This window comes from Lynx rufus, unplaced genomic scaffold (assembly GCF_022079265.1).
Source record: "Lynx rufus isolate CCGP_SWC_20201006 ecotype Redwood Valley unplaced genomic scaffold, mLynRuf1.p SCAF_2, whole genome shotgun sequence".
NCBI classification, from domain to species: Eukaryota; Metazoa; Chordata; class Mammalia; order Carnivora; family Felidae; genus Lynx; species Lynx rufus.
In genome coordinates this window covers 185,477,112-185,500,857 of record NW_025814834.1, presented here as the reverse complement: position 1 = coordinate 185,500,857, position 23,746 = coordinate 185,477,112, and the positions used below count along the sequence as shown (strand labels likewise).

At 44.3% G+C, this 23,746-nt stretch overlaps 3 protein-coding genes across 6 annotated transcripts in view; 1 reads left to right on the top strand and 2 right to left on the bottom strand.

Annotated features, from left to right (window-relative positions):
- The window catches only part of ATPAF1 (ATP synthase mitochondrial F1 complex assembly factor 1), a 30,363-nt gene extending 28,704 nt beyond the window's left edge, over positions 1-1,659 (bottom strand). For all 3 annotated transcript variants that reach the window (XM_047084419.1, XM_047084417.1, XM_047084418.1), the window contains exon 1: positions 1,337-1,659. In XM_047084419.1, the coding sequence (XP_046940375.1) occupies positions 1,337-1,659 (323 nt within the window). The remainder of the gene's footprint in view (positions 1-1,336) is intronic.
- A 3,914-nt stretch (positions 1,660-5,573) lies between these two features.
- Positions 5,574-6,995, top strand: TEX38 (testis expressed 38). The gene is made up of 2 exons (XM_047085846.1): positions 5,574-5,671; positions 6,303-6,995. The coding sequence occupies exons 1-2, from the start codon at positions 5,635-5,637 to the stop codon at positions 6,908-6,910; spliced, it is 645 nt and encodes a 214-aa protein (XP_046941802.1). The 5' UTR covers positions 5,574-5,634; the 3' UTR covers positions 6,911-6,995.
- Positions 6,996-8,976: 1,981 nt separating this feature from the next.
- Positions 8,977-23,746, bottom strand: part of EFCAB14 (EF-hand calcium binding domain 14) — a 38,333-nt gene continuing 23,563 nt past the window's right edge. The window contains exons 6-11 of one of the 2 annotated variants that reach the window (XM_047082532.1): positions 22,745-22,849; positions 21,586-21,777; positions 19,805-19,891; positions 16,655-16,766; positions 15,532-15,657; positions 8,977-12,466 (exon numbers count right to left, since the gene is read on the bottom strand). In XM_047082532.1, the coding sequence (XP_046938488.1) occupies positions 12,291-12,466; positions 15,532-15,657; positions 16,655-16,766; positions 19,805-19,891; positions 21,586-21,777; positions 22,745-22,849 (798 nt within the window). In that variant the 3' untranslated portion in view covers positions 8,977-12,290. The remainder of the gene's footprint in view (positions 12,467-15,531; positions 15,658-16,654; positions 16,767-19,804; positions 19,892-21,585; positions 21,778-22,744; positions 22,850-23,746) is intronic. The other variant, XM_047082533.1, reaches the window with a different exon arrangement.

The window sequence follows — 23,746 nt, the reverse complement described above, 5'->3', positions numbered from 1 at the left end:
AAGAGCCCAGGTTTTCGTGAGTATAGAGAGACTGACAGATACTACAGTGTGAGAACCTTGTGTGGAACACTACAGAATATGGACATTATCCAGAGTTAGTGTGGGTGCTTTGGAAAGCTCACTCTTTAGGAGATGTCAGTATGTGTAAATATTGATGGGAATGATCTAGTGGGGAAGAAGAATAAAACCTGCCATTCATTGGTTCATGAGTAAGAATGAATGGGAGCTGTGAAGTATTCAGGGTATGAGTAGACAACTCTGCTAAGATGCCTGCCTGCCTGTGAAAGGGATCAATGAGAAAAGACTGGAGGGGAATGTAGGTCAAGGAAAGGTTTTAAAGATGAGAAATTCTTGAGTATATATGAACGTTGCTGAAAAGAGAGCAAAAATTCTCATTCCTTTATTCTGTCATTTTTTTCAAAAAGAGAAGACAGATCACAATAGCAGCAGTGAGCTGGACTGGGGTGGAAGTGGTGAAGACTAGCTGGTGGATGACTGCAAGAGTCCAGGAGATGACGGAGGAGTAAATTAAGGCCATGGAAGTAGAGGTGAGACAGAACTCAAAAAAGTTAATAGTACTCAGTCTTTGGTTTCCCAAACCAACTGCCTGCCTACCCTGCCAAATTCTCTCCCAAGCCCCTTTAATTTTCATCTTTGATCTCCTTCAGTTCTTCCCACTTAAACTCTTCAGACCCTCCCTTGGTCCCCTTACACCCACCTTAAGCCTCTTGATCTCCAAGTCCTTTTATCTGGAAGCTGAGAAGAAGTGTTAGGAATCCTGGATTCCAAGACAGATGAATCCCAACCAGCTGTGTGACCTCTGCCAGATCTCTGACGCTGATTCTCTGCCACACCATTAGTCTTTGATGCCCTGCTCCCTCCCCCAACCTCCTTTCCTTGTAGTCAGGGCTGTAGCTAGAAACCTGGGAACCCCAGTTCTAGGCCAGGCCCCAGTGAGTCAATATGTGGCCTTGAGCAAGTCAAGTCCCTTCTATGAAAGGCTCCACGTTCCCATTTCTATAATGAGGGCAGGTCTCTTGGAACTGCCTACTTCATAAGGTCTGACACAGGATTCCACCTCTGCATTTTGAGAACTAGAGCATAGAGACAGACAACTGGGGGAAGAGCGAGGACTTTGCAGAGACTCTCAGCTCTGACCCTAGCTGTGCGATGTTAGCAAGTGACCTTGCTTCTCTGAGCCCAGACGCATCATCTATAGAGTAGTGACAGCAACCGGGCCCGCATCGCAGGGCTGTTCTAAGCACCAAGGGCGTCGGATCCACCAGAAACGCGGGCCGCGCGCCGCCCCTCCCAGCCCGCCGCCGGGCGCCCGCACCTGCGCAGCTGCTGGATCTTGTCCCGGTAGCGGTCGTAGAAGGGGTTGGCCTCGAGCTCGGCCCCGGCTCCGCTGCCGTCGGCACCCCCCGCCGGCCGGCCCGAGCCGCGGCGCACCGGGAACACACGCAGCTGCGCGGGGGACACGAGCCCCAGTCCTAGGGCGCGGCTACGCACCGCGCACAGGCCCCGGTACAGACCGGCCACCTGCAGCACGGCGGGGCCCGTGCCACCGGCCGCCGCCACCACGGCAGCCATTGCCGCCCCCGCCTCCTCCTCCTCGTGCGCGTCGGCCTCAGCCCGCGGCCCGCGCGCCGGCTCCATCGCGCTCCGGGTCTGCCGTGCCCCGGCTCCGGCACCGAGGTTCCGCGCGCGCAAGGTTCCGGGCCCCGGAGAGGGCGAGGTGAGGCGCAGCGGGGAGGAGGGAGCTCGCCGCTCTGCCCGCCGCTCGGAGCGCCACGGCCCGCCTCCTCCCTCGAGCCCGCTGGCCTCCACGCCCTCCCGCTCGGGTCCAGCAGTCTGTGCGCTCCAAGTCTCTTCTTAAAGCCGCTCGGACCTGCTGCTGGTCCTCACGGAGATTGCTCCCTCTCAGATTCTCTTGGCACTCGCCGCAGTAGTTGTCCTTCAGCATCCAAGGCCCTTTCTCATCAACTAGAATCACAGTAACAGCTTCTCTTTACTGGGTGTTTCTGTGTGCAGGACACTAACTGCTTCATACCCTGTGAGGCAGGCTTTTTCCTCATTTTACCAATGAAGAAACTGAGGCTGAGGGTCATTAAGAGAACTTGTCTAAGTTCTACCCAAGGACTGAACTCTTTGCAAGATGCCGGCTGCCTCCGAAGCCTTGTCTCCCTCTGCTTCCTGACATCCACTTTGAGCGCCAGCCAAACTGAACTACCCTCCTCCCTAAAGAGACACCTGGGTCTGTCCCTGACAAGTCTTTATTTTGGCTGCTTTTGATGCTTGGAACGTTCTTTCTTTCCTCTCTCTTGACCCAATACCATCTTTTTTAAAGTTTATTTATTTATTTTGAGAGAGTGTGTGTATGAACAAGGGTGGGGGGACAGAGAGAGAAGGAGAGAGAGAATTCCAAGCAGGCTTCCCACTGTCAGTGAAGAGCCCAATGCTGGACTCCATCTCACAAACCATGAGATCCTGACTTGAGATCAAGAGTGGGACACTTAACCGATCGAGCCACCCAGGTACTCCACCACAGTCTTCTTCATCCCCTTGAACCAAGTGGGAGCTCCTGAGATCATGGACAGTGACATCAACATCTCTGTGTCCCGCTCCCAGCACAGGGCCCTGGAACAAGCCTCCTACGATGGCACTGATCAATTTGTCTTCATGGAAGTCCTTCCTGTCTGGGTCTTACCTGGTAGAAACCCTTCCTGAATGGTGGATTCCTCTGGGGCAGGGACAGGATCTTCAACTCTTCTCAGGCTAACCTATACTCGTGGAGATTGGCCCTGGGCCCTGACCTGTGCTGGAAGTAGTGTGGTAGACTCTGAGATTAGTAAGTCCTTCAAGTGTGCTGACCTATACCTGCCTCAGGATCCTTGAACTGGCTGATCCCTCTGCTTGGATCTGCATGAGGCTCCCTCCTCATCATTTATGGCTCAGTTTACAAGTCAGCACCTCAAAGGGACTTTTCTTGATGCCCCCTATCCCTTTATATTCTTTATCCCACTACCTTATTTTATTCTCTTCATAGCAATTCTATCTGAAATTCTTAGGTAGTTATTTCCTTTTTTACACTTATTCATGGAGCTTACATTCTAGTGGGGTAAGAGACAAAAAATAAACGGTTCACCCTTGAACGACACGGGTTTGAATTGTGCAGATCCACTTACACGTGGATTTTTTACAACACTGTAAATGTGTTTTCTTTTATGATTTCCTTAACATTTTCTTTAGCTTACTTTATGTGTAAGAATATGGCATATACTGTATACACAAAATATGTGTTAATCTATTGATGTTATTGGTAGGGCTTCTGGTCAACAGTAGGCTATTAGAAAAGTTTGGGGGGAGTCAAAAGTTGCACATGGACTTTCAACTGTGCAGGGGATTGTTGTCCCTAACCCCCATATTGTTCAAGGGTCAACTGTAATGTTAGGTGATGATACATTCTATGAAGAAAAACAAAACAGGGTAAGAGAGATAGAGATAAGGGGACATTTGTGCGGAGAGTTGATGGAAATGAGGGAATCATCTATCTGGATATCTGGGAGAAGAACCTTCCAGATAGAGGGAACAGTAAGTGCAAAGGCCTCGATGCAGGAGCATACCTGCCCTACTTTTGGAACACCAAGGAGGTTCTTATGTGAAGAGGTATGGGAAGGGGTAGTTAGATCACTTAGGGCTCTGTAGACCTTGGTTGAGGACTTTGTTTATTCTGAGTATGATGGAGAGTCAATGTAGGTTTTGAGCAGATAAGTAACATGCTCTACTTTTTTTTTTTTAAATCTACTTTTTAAAAGCCTCTTTCCGGTTGCTGGTGAAATACAGGGCATGTTGTGGTGGGTGGCGGTGGGGTGGGGGTGCTGCAGCAAGGATGGAAGTTCTCCCAAGGGTGACCAATTTGTCCTAGTTTGCCTGAGACTTTCCTGTTTTTAGTGTCAAAAATCTGCTGTTCTGGAAACGTCCTCAGTCCAGGGCAAATGGGGATGGCTGGTCACCCTACAGGGAGACCAGTACTCAAAGTGGGGGAGGGCAGTGCTTAGAAAGAAGTGATAGTGATGGGACAGTGGTTACATTCTGGATGTGTGTTGAAGGCAAGGCCTAATGATTGTGCTCATGGAGCAAATGTGGCCACAAGAGAATAAAAGGAGTCCAGGGTGACTTACAGGCTCTTGGTCTGAACAACTGGAAGGACAGAGTTGCCATTTATGGAGAGGAGGAAGTCTGGGGTAGGTTTTGGAGGCTGGATGATCAGAAGTTTGGGGGGCATGTTAGTTTGAGATAACGTAATAGACTTAATCCCCGTAATGGTAGGCATGTCAACCAGGCTGTTAGGTGAATGAGTTCAAAGTCCTGGGGAGCAGTTTGGGCTGGATATAAATAAAGTGTGAGTTGTCAGTCAGTGCATGTATAATATTTAAAACCACAGTCTGGATGAGATCACAGAGGGAATGAATATACATAGAAGGCTGAAGACCGAGCCCTGGGGCACATTGACATTGAGAGATCAGGGAAAAGAGAAGAAATCAGCAAAGACAATGAAAAGCAGGAGTGAGTGAGATAGGAGAGCCAAGGGCAAGTGGAACCTGGAGGGAAATCTGTGCTGAATAGTCACAGGCTAGGGGACTAGAAAGAAGGAATTGAATGGTGCCAAGAAGCTGAGCTAGGGTTGTGCCTGCAGGGAGGCTGACTTGGGCTTCATTTAGGGAAGGGCTTTCTGACTGAGCTGCCATGGGAGGTGTGGCAAGTCCCTGATTCAGGTGAGTCCTGAAGCATTGGCTGCTGGGTAGAAGAGGTCTACCTCCAGGCCTCAAGCATCTGACAGGAGTTGGAGTAGCAGCTGTCAAAGTCCCTTCAAACTGGAGATGATGAGATTCTGGGAAGCCAACAGAAACAACTGTCACAGAGTTGGGGGGCTAAGCTGAGCCTTGAAATGTAAGTGGGTGTTCAGTCGGGGGGAAGTGGGGAGGGCACTCCTAGGTGGAGGAGCATTATGAGCAAAAGTCCAGAGATGTGAATAGGCAGGGTCTGTTCAAGAGTCTGGCCTGGTCAGAGGGGAAGGTATGTAAAGGATAGGGAGGAAGGTGAGGCTGGAAAAAGATGTAGGGCCAGATGGTGGGGAGCTCCTACAGGGCCTGATGCTCAGGAAAGATTGGCTAACACTTGTTGAAGGAAGGTAACTAAACAAAAGAGAGATTGTAAGAGTCAAGGACTGAGGTGTTGATCACTTAGTTCCCTTGAACAGGTTTCGACAGGTATCCATCAACTGTTTCTTAAAGCCCAGAAACATGGATAGACCCTTGAGAGACCTGGGTCCCTTTCCTGGGGTCCTGTCTTCACCGTAAGGGGTGGGGGACGGACAATTCAGTGGGTGGATCAGTCCCTGGAAGTAGAGACACACTATGCCTATAAGGACACCATTGGATAGAGTCCTTTCCTTCGTTTACCCAAGGCTTCACAAGCCCTGCCCCTAGAATGTTTAATGCTCAGAACTCAGTGACCTCACCTTTAGGGAACAATGGGGCTGAGCATTACAGGGACTCCTATTGGCTAGGCAGATGGGTAGGTGAGCTCCCTCTCCCCAGAGCCATCAGCTGGGTACCAGGGCTCGAAATTATGGACTCCCAGCGGGAGGACCTGAGCCTCCCTGGTGGTAAATGCCCCTTCAGTTCCTGCCCCTTGCTTTGTGCCTTAGCTCAGAGCAGGCACCCAGGGTAAACGTTTTACATGGATGGGGTGGTGGCTGCCTGCCTGGAGGTGTGCTAAGCAGTTAGGATATAGTTTCCTCTAGAAAACTAAGGATTGAGGGCAGAGATCACGTTTCTCTGCGGAACCAGAGGGGGGTTCTATGAATACCCTAGGGCTATCACAGCTGAATGGGTAAGGGTATGGTGGAATGGGATGGGATACCTATGTCCTTGTCAACTGATAAACTTTTACTTCCTTGATGGGCCTTGCCTTTGGTAAGGCTTCTCAATCTGATGGATTGGATGGGGCCAGGATGGTGAATCAGAGGCTTGACCAAGCCTGGGCAGGTCATGCCCCCTCTAGACCTAACTTTCCTTATCTGTAAAGGACTAAAGATGGCCTCTTAACCTCCCTGGAAATCTAGCATTGACTAAATAAGAGAATGATGAGACAAGTCAATGAGGGAAGGGAGGAACGGAGAGTGGTTAAGTGGATGGGATAATTGATGAAAGGGTTAAGGGAAAGAATGAGAAACAGCTCAGGCCCCAATTAGAGCTATCAGCCAGCTTGCCTCTTTTTCTTTCTTATTGCCTTAGTATGGGTCTCACTGTACTTTGGATTCCTGGGGCTGTGTTCTGTGGTAACCGGTGGCTGCATTCTCTTTCTGCACTGGAGGAAGAACTTGCGACGAGAAGAGCGTGCCCAGGAGTGGGTGAAGGTGATGAGAGCTGCCACGTTCACCTACAGCCCCCTGTTGTACTGGATTAACAAGCGTCGGCATTATGGCATGAACACAACTGTCAACACGGGCCCTCCCCCTGCTGTCACCAAGACCGAGACTGAGGTCCAGAATTCAGATCCTCTGTGGGAACTGGATGTCCCTGGGAGCAGGAGCTCTGTTGTCCAAGACAGCAGCCCCAAGGTGGAGGCCCCTGTCCCCCTGCAACCTGCACTGCAGCTGGTCCCCGGGCAGGCTTTACCTTCCCCAGTGCTGCAGTCCCGGACCAGCTCCCCACTCCTGGTGCCCATCTTTCAGGAGGTGCCCTTTGCCCCTTCCCTGTGCAACCTGCCCCCAATGCTGAACCACTCGGTCTCCTACCCTTTGGACACCTGTCCTGAAAGGAATGTCCACTTCCATTCCCTCCCCACGATGGTCCATGAAGACCACTGCTTCAGTGCCAAGGCTTTTGCCTCAGAATTATAGCCACCTCTCACTGAGGGTGGGAGCTGGAAGTATTACGGGCAGAGCAGGAAAATGGACCGAACCTCGGGGAGGTGGTATTGACACACAGACCAGAACTCATTTGGATGTCACATTATGAAAGACTAAAAAAAGTCCAAGGCTCCCTTGTGTCTTATTTGTCTTTAGGAGGGCAGTGTCCTTCCCCTGTCTGATGGGGGCACTTTGCAAACCTAGCTGAAGGTCACCAACGGGACCTTCGTAAATGGGAACAGGAGGGTTGGCTGTGGGGAGACACAATGGAACACAACATCCTTCTATTCCGTATTTGAGACCAAAAATGCATGCCAGGCCCTGGGCTAGGTATCCAAGGGCACTGCTGTTCTGTGTGACATTAAGCACAGCTGCCCCAAGAGTGATAGCTGCTGAGGGTGCGTGAGCTATGGCGATTCACAGTGGTCATGGTCACGTCACAGACAAGTCATCATGAGATCCATGAGCCACACTGCATTGCTGGCTGAATTGCATTCTTTGTTAACATTGATGATAGGCACTGAGTTATGGGTGTCTCTGCATTATGTCTGATACAAGAAAACTGCCAAATGGACACCACAATCCTCCTCTTACAAAGGAAGAGACAGGTTCCAAGGGCGTCTGCCATATCGTTTTTATGCTGCAGAGCCAGGTCTCACATTTCCATCTTCCTGGCATCAAAGTTCTTGGTCTTCTCAGCATCCCCCATAGTGTCCCTTCCCTATGATAAGTCTTGTTAGAAAACACTTGGCAAATGATTGTGTGTGTGTCTGTAGGGTATAATTAACTTGGTCCATGGATTGGCTTAGGAGGTCTGGTCATTGAACCCCCTAAAATTACACACAAAATGTACTTTTTTTTTAATCTTAAAAAAAAGTTTTTTTAATGTTTATTTTTGAGAGAGTGTGAGTGGGGGGTGGACAGATGATCTGAAGCGGGCTCTGTGCAATGCAGCAAGTGCAATGCAGGGCTCCAACTCATGAACCATGAGATCATGACCTGAGCTGAAGTTGGATGCTCAACCGACTGAGCCACCCAGGCACCCCTCCTTTTTTTCTTCTTTTTAAAATGTTTCTCAAACGCATCCATGGACCCTTCAAAAGTAAATATCCACTACATGGGGATATTTTTGTACATTTTGGAAACAATCCTAAAAGAAGAGACAAAGAGAATACTGGTTATGAGGTCTGACTTTATTTACTTTTTATTTTTTTTTAATGTTTGGTTTTTTTTTTTTGAGAGAGAAAGAGTGTGAGTGGGGGAGGGGCAGAGAGAGAGGGAGACACAGAATCAGTAGCAGGCTCCAGTCTCTGAGCTGTCGTCACAGAGCCTGACATGGGGCTCGAACTCACAGACCGTGAGATCATCACCTGAGCTGAAGTTGGACACTTAACTGACTGAGCCACCCAGGTGCCCTGGTCCCACTTTAAAGATAAGAAAACCCAGCTCTCCCCCAGGATATAAAATTTCCCCTTCACTTTAGGCATGAAGACATCACCTCACCATAATTGTAAATGAGGTAAGCTTTCTGTAGTCTTCCTGAAGGGAAAGGCCACCGATTGCGTATGTTTGCTTCTGTGTGTGAAATCCCAGAACCCTAGCAAACACGCAGAGCTAATTTTTCTCAGTGTATGAAAAAGCCCCAGCCTCTATATGACCACTCTCTTGGAATGGATTTCTCCCACCATCCCCTACCCCTTTAGAAGGCAGTGGAACATTCCTTGTAAATATGCTCTTCCACTGAATCTTACAAAAGCAACTCCCAAGAACCAAAAAAACCCCAAACACAAAACACCAATGGAGACCTAAGTGGAGCTTGGTTGATACAGAGAGGGGAAGGGACTCACTCTTCCCTTGCCCCACCCTCTTCAACACTGCAGATGTCTAAGCAGCAGCCTTCACTTTTAGGGCAGATTCTGCAGTTCTTAAAGCAGACTCTTTACCATCTGTTAGTTTTTGTTTTTGGAAGGAGGGAGTCTATATAAGGATCAAAGGTTTTTTCCTTAGTAATTGAAGGTCGGAGGAGAGGGGGACCTTTAGTCACAGACACAGTGGGAGAAAAAGGAATTGTTTTATTTAGATAAATTAAAATAGCTGTATTACCTATATGAAATAAGCAAAGCTTAAGTCATAGAGACCTTGAATTCACTCCCTAAATAGAACCGAAATTGCTTATACAGTACCAAAATAGCTCCACTAAAGCAAAGTAGATTTACATTTCTTAATATGAGAAAACAACAAGGTAGGTTAGGTTCGTATAACAAACAATACACACTCTGTAATAAGTCTCAGGAATACCCAAATGTGTTCTGGTTTGGATATGAAAGAAGGAACCACATCTAGCTGGTGTTCATAAGCCAATGAGGTGTGTAGCAAACAAAAGCTGCCACTAAAAACAACTCAACAGCAGGCCATTATGAGTATGAGCCCATCACCGTCAAAGTCTTCAACTGTGACGAGCAAGACTGGCGCAGTAGGAGTAGGGGGCAACAGGGTTACGTCCAGCAAAGCAACATAAAGTGAGGAAACACCAATGGAAGGAAAAGTTGTTGGTGGCAGGTGAAGGGTGTCCTCTTCAGCTTTGCTGTATCAGACGCATTCCTAAATGCCAGGTCCCTCTCTGCCCGTAAAATGACACTACAGTCACCCCTAAGCCAGGTTCTCTATTCCTTTGATTCTTCTCTTCCTAGAATACCTTTTTGGTCCTCTGATTTATAGGGAGGCTCTCTAAGTAAACATTATCCCAGATAGTAAGGCAAAAGAAAAAAAAGGGGCTAAGAAGCAGTGCTTTGGGTAACTTAGGAAAGCAGCAGCAGTAGGCGCTGCCAGAGTGAAAAGGTAAAAGTATTTGAAACAAAAACCAAAACTCAATCTTCCCCTGAGATGAGGCAGGAAAGGCTTGACTACAGCTCAGAAGTCCCAGGTTGGAGAAGTTAAGACCACTTACAAATACAACTCCCAAATTAACACTGAGTGAGTGGCTTATAAAACTCTTAAGCCAATGAATCTGCTCAACCTGGAACAAAAGAGTTCAACATGCCCTGCTTCAGTCTGGGAGACAGGGCAGCAGTTATGGCAAAGGGATTCATCTGCGAGTGAAGCAGAAACACCTCCGCCAGTTTGGTAGGGAAGAGGTACATACAGCTGGCCCTGGGACAATGCTAGCTAGCCAGATAAGCTGGAGGTGGGACGGACAGGTGATCAACTGGAAAACAAAACTGACTTCTCCAGGTATAGCTATCTGGTACAAAAGAAAAGTACAGGCAACAAAGAGTTAAGGTGTCCTCAAAGTATCTGCCTATGAATAAGAATTTGAAACCAAAAAGGACAAGCTACATTACCCTCAAGTATATTTCATATAAATCAGTTCTCAAAAAAATACCTTCCAGGTACAGACATACTATTTATGGTACAGTATATACAAATATAGCAGTATAATTCAATTTATTGCTAGAATTTTATTTGGTTGTTACAAAATCTGTAAGGGTATATATATTTAAAAAGGGGGTGGGCATGGAAGGCAGCCAGAAGAAAAAGAGTTATCTTCAAGGTACCTAAAGTGCCAGGCTAATTTTATACTATATTTTAACCTTTCCAAGAAAGTGAAATAGCTCAGATGGGCAAGGGAGGTTTTTTGTTTTTTTCAAAAGACAGAAAGAAGCACAAGCCATTATGAGGTAAGCAGACACATTCATGGGAAAAGACTTCATCTTGCTTTAACTAAACTTTAATACTTTCAGAAAAAAAAAAAAATCAAGGTTAGCCAACACTAAACTGAACATCATATAAAGAAAAAACCCAGCCCTAAAATGTTTAAGAGTGTGCGACTGCATCCACGGGTAACAGAGCAACTTGGATAAAGTTAAAATAGAAATGAGCTCTACTAAAGAAGTCTATGCCATGAAACCTGTAGCTTCTCCCTGACGTGGCCTACGGCACCAGTTAAGTTTCGTGAAGTTTTTCCTCTTGTGTTGCCCAAAGCCTGCTTCTACGAACAGCACAGCACACACACAGATGTAATTCCTTCCGGTCTGGGGACCTTTCCTACTTTTCTGGGGGCCTACAGAAATATTTAAAGGGAGAAGTATTGCACTTGCTTGTTATGAGATCTGAAGAAACTTGCTGCCATCAAGTGAAGCGCCTGGTCCAGGCCAGCTCCACGTGGTTTGGCATCCTCTGGACAGAACGCCTGTAGCCACTTCTGAGCTGACAACTGGTAGGGAACCTAACAGGATTTCATGTGCTGCATTTCACAACTTCTCTGGTTTCAGGCCACAGAGGAACGTAGGAGGTTCTTCTTGGTAAAAGCCTTCAGGTAAAACCTCAGGGAGTTTCCTGGGTCAAAAGGAGGGGCAAAGCTATCCTCTAAGGCTCCTCCTGGGTAGCCAGACTGTGATAGTGAGTTAAAGTGCTGCCCTGCCCCTCAGAACGGAGACCGCATCAGAGGTGGTGGTCAGCTCTGGCTTGAGGATGGACTTAGGTGGGTGGGTGAAGATAACCTAGCTCACTCAGTGGGGAAAACATAGCTCCCCACGGGATAACTTTTTATGCTCATCAACACTGAAATAGGATTAAAAGTGAGAAAAAACCCCCAACGAGACTTCTCTGGTTCAGAGGTTGGGATTAGCTGAGGGGACAGGAACAAAGAGCCAGAATCTTATTTTCCTGAGCCTGGGGGCAGCACTGTGCTACAGTGTCACCTCACCTCCCCAAATCTATTCCTCCAGCTTCCATGCCAAACCCCGTGGCAGCACCTAAAGGAGGCATGGACATACTTTCCGCAGTTACCAGATCAGCGATTTTTAATAACAAGTCATTTGTTCACATCCTGTTTCAAACCATTCTTCCTACTTCCCACAAAATATGCACAATTCTTTCTTTCATTTTAAATATTTACAAACAGAAAAGGTCTACCTTTTAAAGGAAAGACATTTTCTGAGTCTGTATAAAGTGCAGCTAATTTAAGGCAAATTTATGTGAAATATAAAAGGTGGCTTATTCTCTCTATATACACATTTTCCAGTTTTAAAAGATAAGGTCTCCTTCCCTAAAAAAAAAAAAAAAAAAAAAAAAAAAAAAAGGAAAGAGGGAAAGAGGGAAGAGAGCTTGACTTTTTTCTGGCAATTTTTAAATTAAGATCTTACTGGTTTTAGGAAATCAGAGATTTCTGAATATCACATAAGTAAAATGGCCTTTTTTTAAAAAAATAATTTTACAGCTTTTTCAAACAAGTTAAAAGGTGACAATGTGTCTGCTACAGTAGTTTGGAGGACTGGAGGACTGATTGGTAAGTAAAACAGTTGTTCTTGTTAGGTGAGTAGATATTAGGTAGTCCTGGGTGTATAGCATTTCTAAAATATGCCTGATGAGACTAGACACCTAAAGCTACCCTTAGCTCCAGGAATGAATATCTTCCATCGCCATCAGAATCAAACTCTTTCAAAGTCTCTAGTCCTGGCTCGGCAGAACCTAAGGAGTTCCAGATTTCCTGGTAGGTGAGCTTTCCATCCATGTCCTGGCCAGTCTTGTGGAATAAATCCTGAAGATCTGTTAAAAAGGAATTACAGAATGTGTATGTCTACACATATAGCTAAATTTACTTAACAGTTTATTTATTTATTTTAATTAGTTTATTTTAAAGTTTACTTATTTTTGAGAGAAAGCGTGTGTGCGCGCAGGTGTGTGTGTGTAGGAGAGGGTCAGAAAGTGAGGGGGGAGAGAGAGGATCCCAAACAGGCCCTTCACTGTCAGCACAGAGCCTGATGAGGGACTTGGACTCATGAACCGTGAGAACATGACCTGAGCCGAAATCAAGAGTCAGACACTTAACTGACTGAGCTACCCAAGTGCCCCAAATTTACTTAACAGTTTAAAAAGCAGCTTCAACTGAATGCAAAGCACTAAAAGAAAAGCTATTTTGCAGACTCTGTTTCCGAAAGATAAAGTTCAGTATCTCACTAAATCAGAAAGATGATTCTTGATCCTTTACGAATGAGAAGAATTACTGAATGGCACTATCCTTCCAAAATAGAAGCAGTGACAGATAATCACAGGAGAAATGAGTGGGCTGGGCTTTCTCCCCAAGGCCTTCCTTTTAGATTTTCCAGATTTTATTCTTATGTTGGACGGGTAAAAAGGACTGCAGAAGCCTCAAGAGCTAATGGTAGGAGCTGAGCCTGTAAAACAGACTATAGCATATTGTTAGTTAAACAGAATTACCGTGTGATCCAACAATTCCATTCCCAGGTATATACTCAAAAGAAATGAAAACATATGCCCATACAAAAACTTGTACGTGAATATTCACAGCTGCATTATTCCTAATAGCCAGAAGGCAGAAACAATCCAAATGTCCATTAGCTGATGAATGGATAAAATGTAGTATTATCCATATAATGGAATATTATTCAGCCACATAAAGGAATGAAATACTGCTACATGCTACAATATGATGAACCCTGAAAAACAGGCTAAGTGAAAGAAGCATATACAAGGCCATGGATCCTATGATTCCATTTATATGAAACACCGGCACAGGCAAATCCAAAGATTTTGGTTGAAAGATTAGTGGTTGCCAGGGGCTTGGAGTGGGGGAATAGAGAGTGAGTGTTTAATGGGTACAGGATTTCTTCTGGGGAATTAGATAATGGTGATGGTTGTACAATGTGGATTATACATTTTAAAAGGGTGAATACTATGATACTATGACTTATATGTCAATTAAAAAAAAAAGAACCAGAGGGCTACAGATCTCTTCAAAGTGATATATATAGTATAAAGCATCAGGCACATGTGCTCTCTCTCTCTCCCAGCTAAGAGACAACACTATCACCAGTTGATCTGTAGCTTCTTTTTTAGTTCTAAGATATTATTTGAGCCAATAGGATTGGAGAGTTTCCATCAATGGTCTCTTCTGGTATTTTCTCAAGGGCCCCATAATGAACACGTAGGAGGGCCGGTTATTCACATAATATTTTAAAAGGACTTGATTGTGTCCCCATAGAATGACTTAGTAGATTTAGTCTCTAATATCAAGAGACAGTCATGAGGCTTAGGTTTCCTTAAAAGTCTTCCTAAATCTCTTTCCTCTCTTCATGTAGCCAGCTCCACCTGTAGATTCTATAGGCCTCTTGCTGTTTGGTACTCAGGAAGAACAGAAACGGCCTGAAGCGGGGGAAGCAGTGCAAGGTGCAGTCCATCAAGGAGTTTTGCAGACAAGCTTCTGAAGAAGGCCCTGCTTTCACTCCTGAGACAGCCCCAGCAAAGCAGCTCAAGAGTCTCAAAAGCTCTGAAAGCCAGAAAAGCAGGTGGGACACTTGTTCTCAATGGCTGCCACCAAGTGGCTAGCTGGAAAATGTGTTTTGTGTGTGTCTCTATACAGGGCGTGAGTTTATAATGTGCTTTACACATTAATTGTAGGTGTAGATAACTCATTCACGTAACAAATATTCACGTGTACCAGGCATTATGCTAGGGGCTGGGAGTAAAGCCAATTTTCTATCTCCCCAGGAAATTACAACACAGTGACATGTGTTACACAGGGGCAAACATAAGATATTATAAAAGAGCATACACAGGAAGAACCTAATCCAGTCCTGGGAGGTAAGAAAATGTTTTCTGGTGGAATGGTATCTAAGTTAAGGTGGAGAGCCAGACAAATGTAGGTGGACAGGAATGGATGATTTTCCAAGCAGTTAGCGAATGCAAAATCAGGAGACTCTAAAACATCACCATGAAGGATAGCACACACTGCTGGAAGCAAGGCAAACATGGTTTTCTGTGAATCATATCCTTCCTACTGTTTATCTTGCTGGTTTTCAGCCAGAGGACCCCTCATTTTTTAGAGGGCCTTAGCAAACAGTATTTGCTATCTCAGGGTATTATGGTTGCTTGTTTGCCTTCTCCACTAGACTGTCACATCCTTGAGGAAAGTGAGATCATGTCTTACACTGTATTTTTACTGCTTAGCACTGGGTCTAATTAGGCACTCACTGAATGAATGAAGACTCTACAGTGCATTGGTTGAGAGTGCAAACTTGGGTGTCAGGCTGTCTTGGTGTGAATTTTGCTTTAGCCTAATACTTGCTGTGTGGACTTAGGCAGTTTCCCTACCAATAAAATGGGTAGAATACATGAATATTTATGTTCCCAGGATTGTTCAGAGTATTATATAATATATATATTATATAATAATAATATATAATATAATGCATATCATACCAAGTATCTGGCTCACAGAAAGTACTCAGTGTTAATTATAATTATATAATTATATATAATTATATATAAAAGAATTATAATTTTTTTTCTTATAAGTTAAAAAAATTAAAAATTTATAGCTTTGAACATTTCCCCTATTATTCCATGGTATAAACATTTACCTTTTTAAAAAAAAATTTTTTTTAATGTTTATTTTGGAGAGAGACAGAGACAGAATGAGACTGGGTTAGGGGCAGAGAGAGAGGGAGACAGAATTGGAAGCAGGCTCCAGGCTCCAAGCTGTCAGCACAGAGCCCTACGCGGGGCTTGAACTCATGAGCTGTGAGATCATGACCTGAGCTGAAGTCGGAAGCTCAACCGACTGGGCCACCCAGGCGCCCCTAAGCATTTACCTTTGATGCTAGAAATTCCTGGTAGGGCAATAGGTCTTAGCTGGGCAGTTTTCTCAATGTGATCTCCATAAGACGGTGGAGATTTTGGCAATGCTGATGGCTTTGATGTGAAACTCTGTACTTGCTCTGTAACAAACATATATTGTTTTATAGTATTATCAAACCTGACACCAAAATAAACCAGTACTAAAGGTCACCTTTTAGGGTAATTACATACATACCAAGTAGCACAGTGACTGTGTGAAGTTAAAGGCATGGATTGAGATACATTGTGTGGGTAAGTGAAGATCATACAGTATCCTATAACATTAAGGTTTAAGCTGTGGTCCCATGGGAAGCTCTTCTAGTACAAGTTAGCTTTACATAGGTTTAGATGCTAAGAGTTTAAGCTGCAAGTGAGAATAGCATTGGATGTCTGATATCCTAGGAGCCATACCATAAGTCTGATGTGGGGTATGTGTCACCAGATCAGCTGGTGCTGAAAGAGGGCTGTCACACAATTATGTAGCATGATGTTAGGACAAGGCCTCCCATTGTAGACTGTTCCCCTACCCAAAAGAGAGTAAGAGAGGATGTAATGTTTTCCCCAAAATGAAAAATATTTGTGGGGGGTAGGGGCCAAAGCCAATCCAGTCCAGTGCTTTAGTTATGTCCTTGAGGCATCTGCTAATATTGATTAGGTATGTCCCTCCCTAAAGCCAAGGGCCTTTCCAACTCAATGATCCCATCATTATTTGCTAATGGTTTTTCAGAAGGACTAATATTTATTTTTAAGTAAATTTTATGCACTTAATGAAAAGACTTCCGTAAACAACATATAGGGCTGGTTTAATATATACTATGACAGTTACATTTTTGCCCATAATTGGATGCAGACAGCATGGAGAAGTCTATTTCAAGCTAAACATTACCCATTCTTTCCTTAATAGACTGGAATACAAATCATGTACAAAATGGTTTTTCCTAAATGAAACCAAAGTGTATCATCTTCATCTCGGTGCACTCAGGCATCATTCCCTCGGTCTGATCAGTCCTGCTGGAACACCTGTCCCCACTCCCTGTGTGGGAGGCGAGCTGCCCAAGCTTACGTGAGACATGCAGAAGCCAGCCCTGAGTATCTCACCTTTGTCGGTGGTGTCTGGTGGCCGGTTGCTCTCAGGCTTGTTTGTGAGAGCACTGATCAGCTGCAGTCTCTCTCTGAGCTTGGATACTTGAGAATCTGAACTATCTTCTTTCTGTCCAAAATAAAGACCACAGAGGCTTAGGGTGGAGAGAAGACCTTACTTGATTCTTCGTTATGTTCCCAGAGCCTATTTAGCAGGAAGTGCTTGACTTCCAGTAGGTTCCCTATTAAAGGTAATGAAGGAATGAATCAACAAATACTAGAGATACCTTTGGTACTCAGAGTTGATGAGGGCCTAGCTGGATTTGAGACTAGACCATTAGGGGACATTATGCGACAGGCAATGTGAGATCCACTGTGAATGTTTGGCTGATGGCGGAAGGCAGGCATGTGTCAGCAGTAAAGGAAATGTACCCTTGCTCAGGTGCCCATGTAACACCCATTTCCTAAATGAGTAGATATTATTTTCTAGGAGCTATTTCACACTAAATAATTTTCCTGAATATCTTACTTTACCTTGTGACTAGATAACTTTAGGTAGAGTTTTATGCTCTTATCACCTTAAAAAAAAAAAAAAAAAGAAAAAAGGCAACAAACCCTGGCTTTTCTTTGTCCCCCTCTCCCCCACCCCTGAGGGTTCAAGTGGTGGCAGGAGCTGTAGGAGCAGGAGGAGCTGTAGGAGAGCTGTAAAATTTCTAATTCCAAGTTTGACTTACTTACATCTTTTAAAAAAGATTTTCCAGGGGCGCCTGGGTGGCTCAGTCGGTTAAGCACCCAACTTCGGCTCAGGTCATGATCTCGCGGTCCATGAGTTCGAACCCGGCGTCGGGCTCTGTGCTGACAGCTCAGAGCCTGGAGCCTGTTTCAGATTCTGTGTCTCCCTCTCTCTCTGACCCTCCCCCATTCATGCTCTGTCTCTCTCTGTCTCAAAAATAAATAAATGTTAAAAAAAAATTAAAAAAGTTTTTCCCTACACCCTTCCCTCATTTCCAGGATGATCCAGAGTGGCACACAAAAAATATATTTAATTATAAAAAGAGAGAAGTCTGGTTTCTATGAGGCTTAGGCTTTTTAAATTTTTTTTTTTTTTTTTTAATTTAAAAGAGAGAGAAAAAGCATAGCGGGGGAGAGGGGAGAAGAGGAGAGGGAGAGGAAAAGAGAGAGAGCGAGAGAATCTTAAACAGGCTTCATGCACAGCATGGAGACTGACACAAGGCTTGATCCCATGACCTTGGGATCGTGATCTGAGCGAAAATCAAGAGTCGGATGCTCAACTGACTGAGCCACCCAGGCGCCAAAGGCTTATTAAGCTTTTCTAACTGCTTAGGCTAGTGTGAAAGGTCCTGATCAAGTGTTCAGTCAGAATACCAACTCATTACGTGTTTTGTTTTTTTTTTATTCAATTATTTCTGACCTTCATTTCTACTCTAATAGTTATCATATAGAAGATCACTCGGGCTTATTAAGGGGCTAATATATGGACACAGATGACTAAAACTAGGTACTAAATACTTGAGGAATTTATGAAGAAATTAAAGAGAAATTATATCTGGTTAGGATGTGTAAATTAAGTAGGACAGAGGGACCAATACACTGGGATGACAGTTAAAAACATAAAGGGTCTGAAAACAAAACCAGGAAATTTAGACAAAAAATGTGCATGATTCTGATGTTTATTTGATTCTGACGTTTACTGTTAAAATATGAACCGCTGCTAAAATCACTAGTTTCCATCAGTAACTACCTGTTACTTTTTGTGTTCAACATTTGTATCTGGATCTTCAATTTTTCTTGTCATTCCCCAGGTGAGGTATTTTTATTTATTTATTTTTTATAGAAGTAGTTAGAAAATGCAACAAAAGCCGAGATCACAAAGTATTAAAATCTTAATATATCTGGGCAATAGTTAAGGAAGAACAAATATAGATACAAAGTATTACATTGAAAACTGCCTGTCCTATGGTTCATTTCCAAGTTCATTTCCTCTGAACCTCATATCCTTGAGCTTCTCACACACAATATGCATCTGAGGTGGTATTTTAGCCACTTAGCCACAATCTTCCTGGCTTTTACTTTATAGCCCAGATCTTATAGTATTAAACAATACTCTAATCACAGAGAATGTTAACAAATAAACTTTATTTCCTGGGATATCAAAGCATATCACAGATTGTCTTATCTTGACAGTATGTCAGGGAAGAACTTAAAAAAAAACAAAACAAAACAGGAAGGTACAAGGTGAAAGGAACTGGCTGAAGTTTAAATGGACTATGTAAGTACTGAGACTGCAATCTAAAAATAATGTTTAGGTTAGACAACAGTTTTAGATGATCTGTGCCTCTGTTCTCTGTTGTTAGTACAGATAACCTACTGTCATAGCTTAAAAGTAATTTCCTTAGGGAAGCTTTCCTGACCTCTGTTAACACCCTCATCATACCTTGTAATTTTCCTTTGTAGCAGGTATCATACTCACAGTAATTATCTGTTCAATTATGTAGTAATGATTTTCTGACTGATGGACTTTGAGTTCCATCAGAATAAGGGTCACATGTCTATCCTGCTCACTGCGGTCACCCCAGCTCCTCAAAAAGGGCTTGGCACAGGGTAGGTGCCTGATAAAGTATTCACCTATTCACTCATATACTAATTTATTAATTACTCTGTCTTGAAGTCTCAGCAAACGAGACCAATGTGCTCCTTTCGAGAAAGAAACAGTTGCTCAAATGCACAAAGATGCTGTTGTGTTTTTGCTTTTTTTTTTTTTTTTTTAATTTTTTTTTCAACGTTTTTATTTATTTTTGGGACAGAGAGAGACAGAGCATGAACGGGGGAGGGGCAGAGAGAGAGGGAGACACAGAATCGGAAACAGGCTCCAGGCTCTGAGCCATCCGCCCAGAGCCTGACGCGGGGCTCGAACTCACGGACCGCGAGATCGTGACCTGGCTGAAGTCGGACGCTTAACCGACTGCGCCACCCAGGCGCCCCTGTTTTTGCTTTTTAAGTAATCTCTACGCCCAACACAGGGCTCGAACTCACCACCCTAAGATCAAGAATTGTACATTGTACCGACTGAACCAGCCAGACACCCCTCAAAAGCACAAAGATGCTGATGCATTATTCTTACTTCAAAAGAAGCCCCCTGTAATTTACCTTTATGCTCTGGGTTTTTAATGTATCCGTTCTGTTGGTCATTTGATGCAAGGACTCTCTTTTTAGAGTGGCGGCTCTATCATCCATCTTAAAAGGTAAAAACAAGATTAAAGGCAAACATTAAAACTTAAACATCTAGCACTTTTGAAACAAAGTAGTCAAACTGAAAGGTTCTCAGGACACTTTCAACAGAAATACCAATAGGAGAAGGAGAGGGGGAGAAAGGCAGCTGAGACACAAAGCTGAAACCGACGCTTCACAAACTTTCATACTTCTAAAGTACAGAAGGTGAGGGGACTTATATACCCAGAGCCAGGCTAGGCATGACGCTGTTGGAAGAAAACAGCAGGACAGACGGTGCTATTAACGATTTCTTCTTCTGGAGAAAAATAAAGTGGAGGGGGAGGGACTGTACGGGGAGTCTGGGGCAGCAAATTCTCACAATTAGCCTTGAGAACCTTCAAGGCCCAACACTCATCAAACCACCCCAAATTCCTAGCCCCTACTTAGTTTAGTTGAGTTCAAAGGGGCTTTTTAAAATAAGGCTCCTTTAGGGCACCTGGGTGGCTAAGTCAGTTTTAAATGTCCGACTCTTGATTTCGGCTCAAGTCATGATCTCACAGTTCATGAGTTGAGCCCCGTGTCAGGCTATGCACTGACACATACAGCCTGGTTGGGATTCTCTCTCTCTCTCTCTCTCTCTCTCTCTCTCTCTTTCTCTCTCTCTCTCTGCCTCTCCCTCTCAAAAATAAAAACATTAAAAAATAAATAAGTAAAATAAAACAAGGCTCCTTTAATCCTCACGGCTTTGTAGTAAATCCATGCCCTTGTAAAGCAGGAGTGGGGACAGGTCTTCTGACTCCACGCTCCAAGCCATGCCAGGCAAGCCACCAAGGCTCCACTGCGGCAGAGTCAGTTCAAACCCTGCCTGCCGGGTGCTGGAGTTCAACTTTACTTGTTGGCTTGCTTCTAGCTTTGCTGCTTACTTGAATTTATGCTACAATTCCCTGTTTTAGGTTTCCATTTCTTTACATATGCCTGTGTCTTTGTTGTATGAAATCTTTAAGGGTGGGGCCTGCAGCTATTAAAAAGCAATCCACATGGATCTCAGGACAATATAGAAAAAAACACATTTTATTAACAATACCATGAAAACCAGTAAACCACATGGTCTGCCAGCACCAATGACTCAGGTCACTGTTTCCTCATGTGAAATGGGAGGATGGACTCAATGATCTCTCAAGTTGAGGAGCTGGTCTGACCTGGTCTGTTTTAAATGGCTTTCTCACATTATATGGCAAAGGATCCCCTTAACATACAGACAAAGCAGGATAACTCTGAAAAGCCAAGTTCAGGCTTGATGAAATGGCCAAAGATTCTTCACTTATTGTCACTGTCATTGTTCCCACCCCTAACAACTTAAAAAAGAGCAAGGAGATCTCCCTTGGAAACATGTGCCAGAGCTTCTCTACCAGATGGGTCACTGGTAACACAATAGGCGGCTTGTCATTTCTGCCATCAGCTTGTGGTGAAGCCGTGGCAAGCAACTGAACCCCCTCTACATCTCTCTTTCCAGATCAGGGCTAACTATGCCTGTGCCATTCACATCACAGAGCTAGTGTGGAGATTAAAGGAGGCAGGATGAAGCACAGCACACAGGTGTAGCCTCTCAAATATGCCAGGAGACTGCATCTGAAAGGTCTGTGGAGTGTCATCCACATGTAGACAAAACACACGGCAACACAGAACAAACATATCACAAAAGACCCGAAATGGCTTACCATGCTGAGGGATAGGTTCGCTTGCTTTTCTACCTTGCTCATAGCAACCAGATCTGTTTCTATCCAGTTGACTCTCTGGGTAAGGTTCCTGACTGTCTCATTCATTCTCTTGAGTTTAAGATCGTTCTGTCTGTGGTACCCCACTAGGGCACTGTTTACCTCCTCTAAAGAGTTGTGAAGGTACAGGATATCCTGGAGTGGAAATAAATCAAACTGTGGAATCCAACTAAAAGACATACACTAGACAAGCAGGCCAGCAGCACTAAACAACCATTACCATGTCACGTGACCGAAGTAAACTCCTTTTCCTGGTTTAGACCATCGATTGTCTGTCTTGGCTTTGTCCTTCCACTCTCAATTGCTCTGAGTTTACTCCCTCTGGAGTTGTTTGACCTCAGCTAGACAGGAGGAGGAAAGGGGACTAACTACATGATTCACTCTCTGGTCCCAGAAAGCTGAGAGCTTGGGAATTGATTGCCCAATGTTTACCTCACCTGCTGGCGGGAAAGCTTGCTGGGTTATTAACTGAAACGCCCATTAACCTAATTTGTCAGAACAAAACTACCTTAGGAACAATACCAATTACTGAATTGGCTCATGTAGCAAAACCATAACAAGTAGTGCATTATTTAGTACAAGATTCAATTATTTTTATTGACATCCTCTAGTACTGATTGCTACTTAAAAAGGAATGATGACTATAGGTTTTAGAGGGCATTAAACTCAGGACAGGAATTCTTAGTGAAGATTTCCTTTATTCTCTTTCATGTGATTCTGAACTCAATAACCTTTTTCCTCTTCTTGTCTTTAGTCTCAGAAAGCATCTAAAATGCTTTCTAACAGTTTAGAAATGTTAACTTGCTCAGATCACTATTTTTCATAAACAGTTTCAGGATAATCTGGCTCTTCTATGCCTTTTAAGATGTGAAAAGGAATTTACTCTACTGACGGACATGCAGGGAAAAAAAGCAGAGTGCCAAAGAAGAGTCAGGATGACATCTCAGACTCCTAAGACAGCGACACACATTGCTTTCTACTCAGCTCTCAGGCAGGCAAATATATGCATGGGATGAGGCGCCACAACATGGAGCCCAACTACTCAAGCGGCCCTCAGAGTTCACTGTGGGCACAGGGAGTTAAGCCAGAGACAAAAAAGTACCTGTTTCAAATTCTCACTGTGGGTTTTATTGTCAACTTCTGATGTAGCTGAAGGTGATGGACTGCTCTGGTTGCTTCCACTGGTCTCTTTCAAGAAGTGCTGATTCTGTTTACAGGAATAGAGGTTTGTATAGGCAAGTAATTACCATCTAGGATGGTCCCAAAACCTTCTAGCTTCCCAAAGGAGGTATCCATGATGAATCAACAATTAGTTCCCAGGAGCCTATAGTGTGACCAGTCTTGTGCTAGGCCCTGAGGGCACCAGGTACTTTTGGGGATGCCAGCCTGAAGGGTGGACTGGATCAGCAGCACCCAGACACCTCAGGGAACTGAGACCCTCCCAGTGTTTCTCCATCTCTGAATGGAATGAACTCCCCAGACACCAGTCCTCCTTGCCTCTATTACCCGTACTCTCAGAGAAACTGTAGAATCACTGTAACGTCCCAGGGGCCTGAGAACTCAGTCCGAACTTGGCTAGTCTCATCACTTCCCCAGGATTAAAGAGGTTTGTACATTCAACGAGCAGCCAGTTGTGTAACCACTGGCCTTGGGCATTGAATACAACAACCAATCACGCACCACAGTTTTTCAGTTTTAACAGCACATGCCAAGATTTATTTCTGAAGGTTACCTTTCCTTTCCCATCCCCTTCCCACTGCTCAGGTCTCTCTCTGAAGAGGGTGAAGTGTAACACGTTTATATACACTTTTCCCCTCTAGTGGAAAAACTCTGCATGCCTTAATCTTTCAGAGTCTGTACCTATGACTTAATTCAGTATATAATGTGCCAATGGAAGGATTACCACAGGCAACTATGGAAGTTTAAAAGAGGCAGATTTAATTATAATAGAATGCAACTGGGGGAAATAAATTGTTTTCCCTGAAATCCTTGATATTTATCAACCCTTTTATAAGAAATAAAAGGCACAATAAAGAAAAAGTAAGAGAGGTGGGAGAAAAAAACTCCATGGTTCTCTAAAGCATGAATTTTTGAGTTAGGAAAA

Excerpts from the sequence above, each read along its gene's own strand:
- TEX38 (XM_047085846.1), top strand. The coding sequence starts at position 5,635 with ATGGACTCCCAGCGGGAGGACCTGAGCCTCCCTGGTG. Across the intron at positions 5,672-6,302 it reads GGACCTGAGCCTCCCTGGTG|TATGGGTCTCACTGTACTTT; the intron begins GTAAATGCCCCT and ends TTATTGCCTTAG.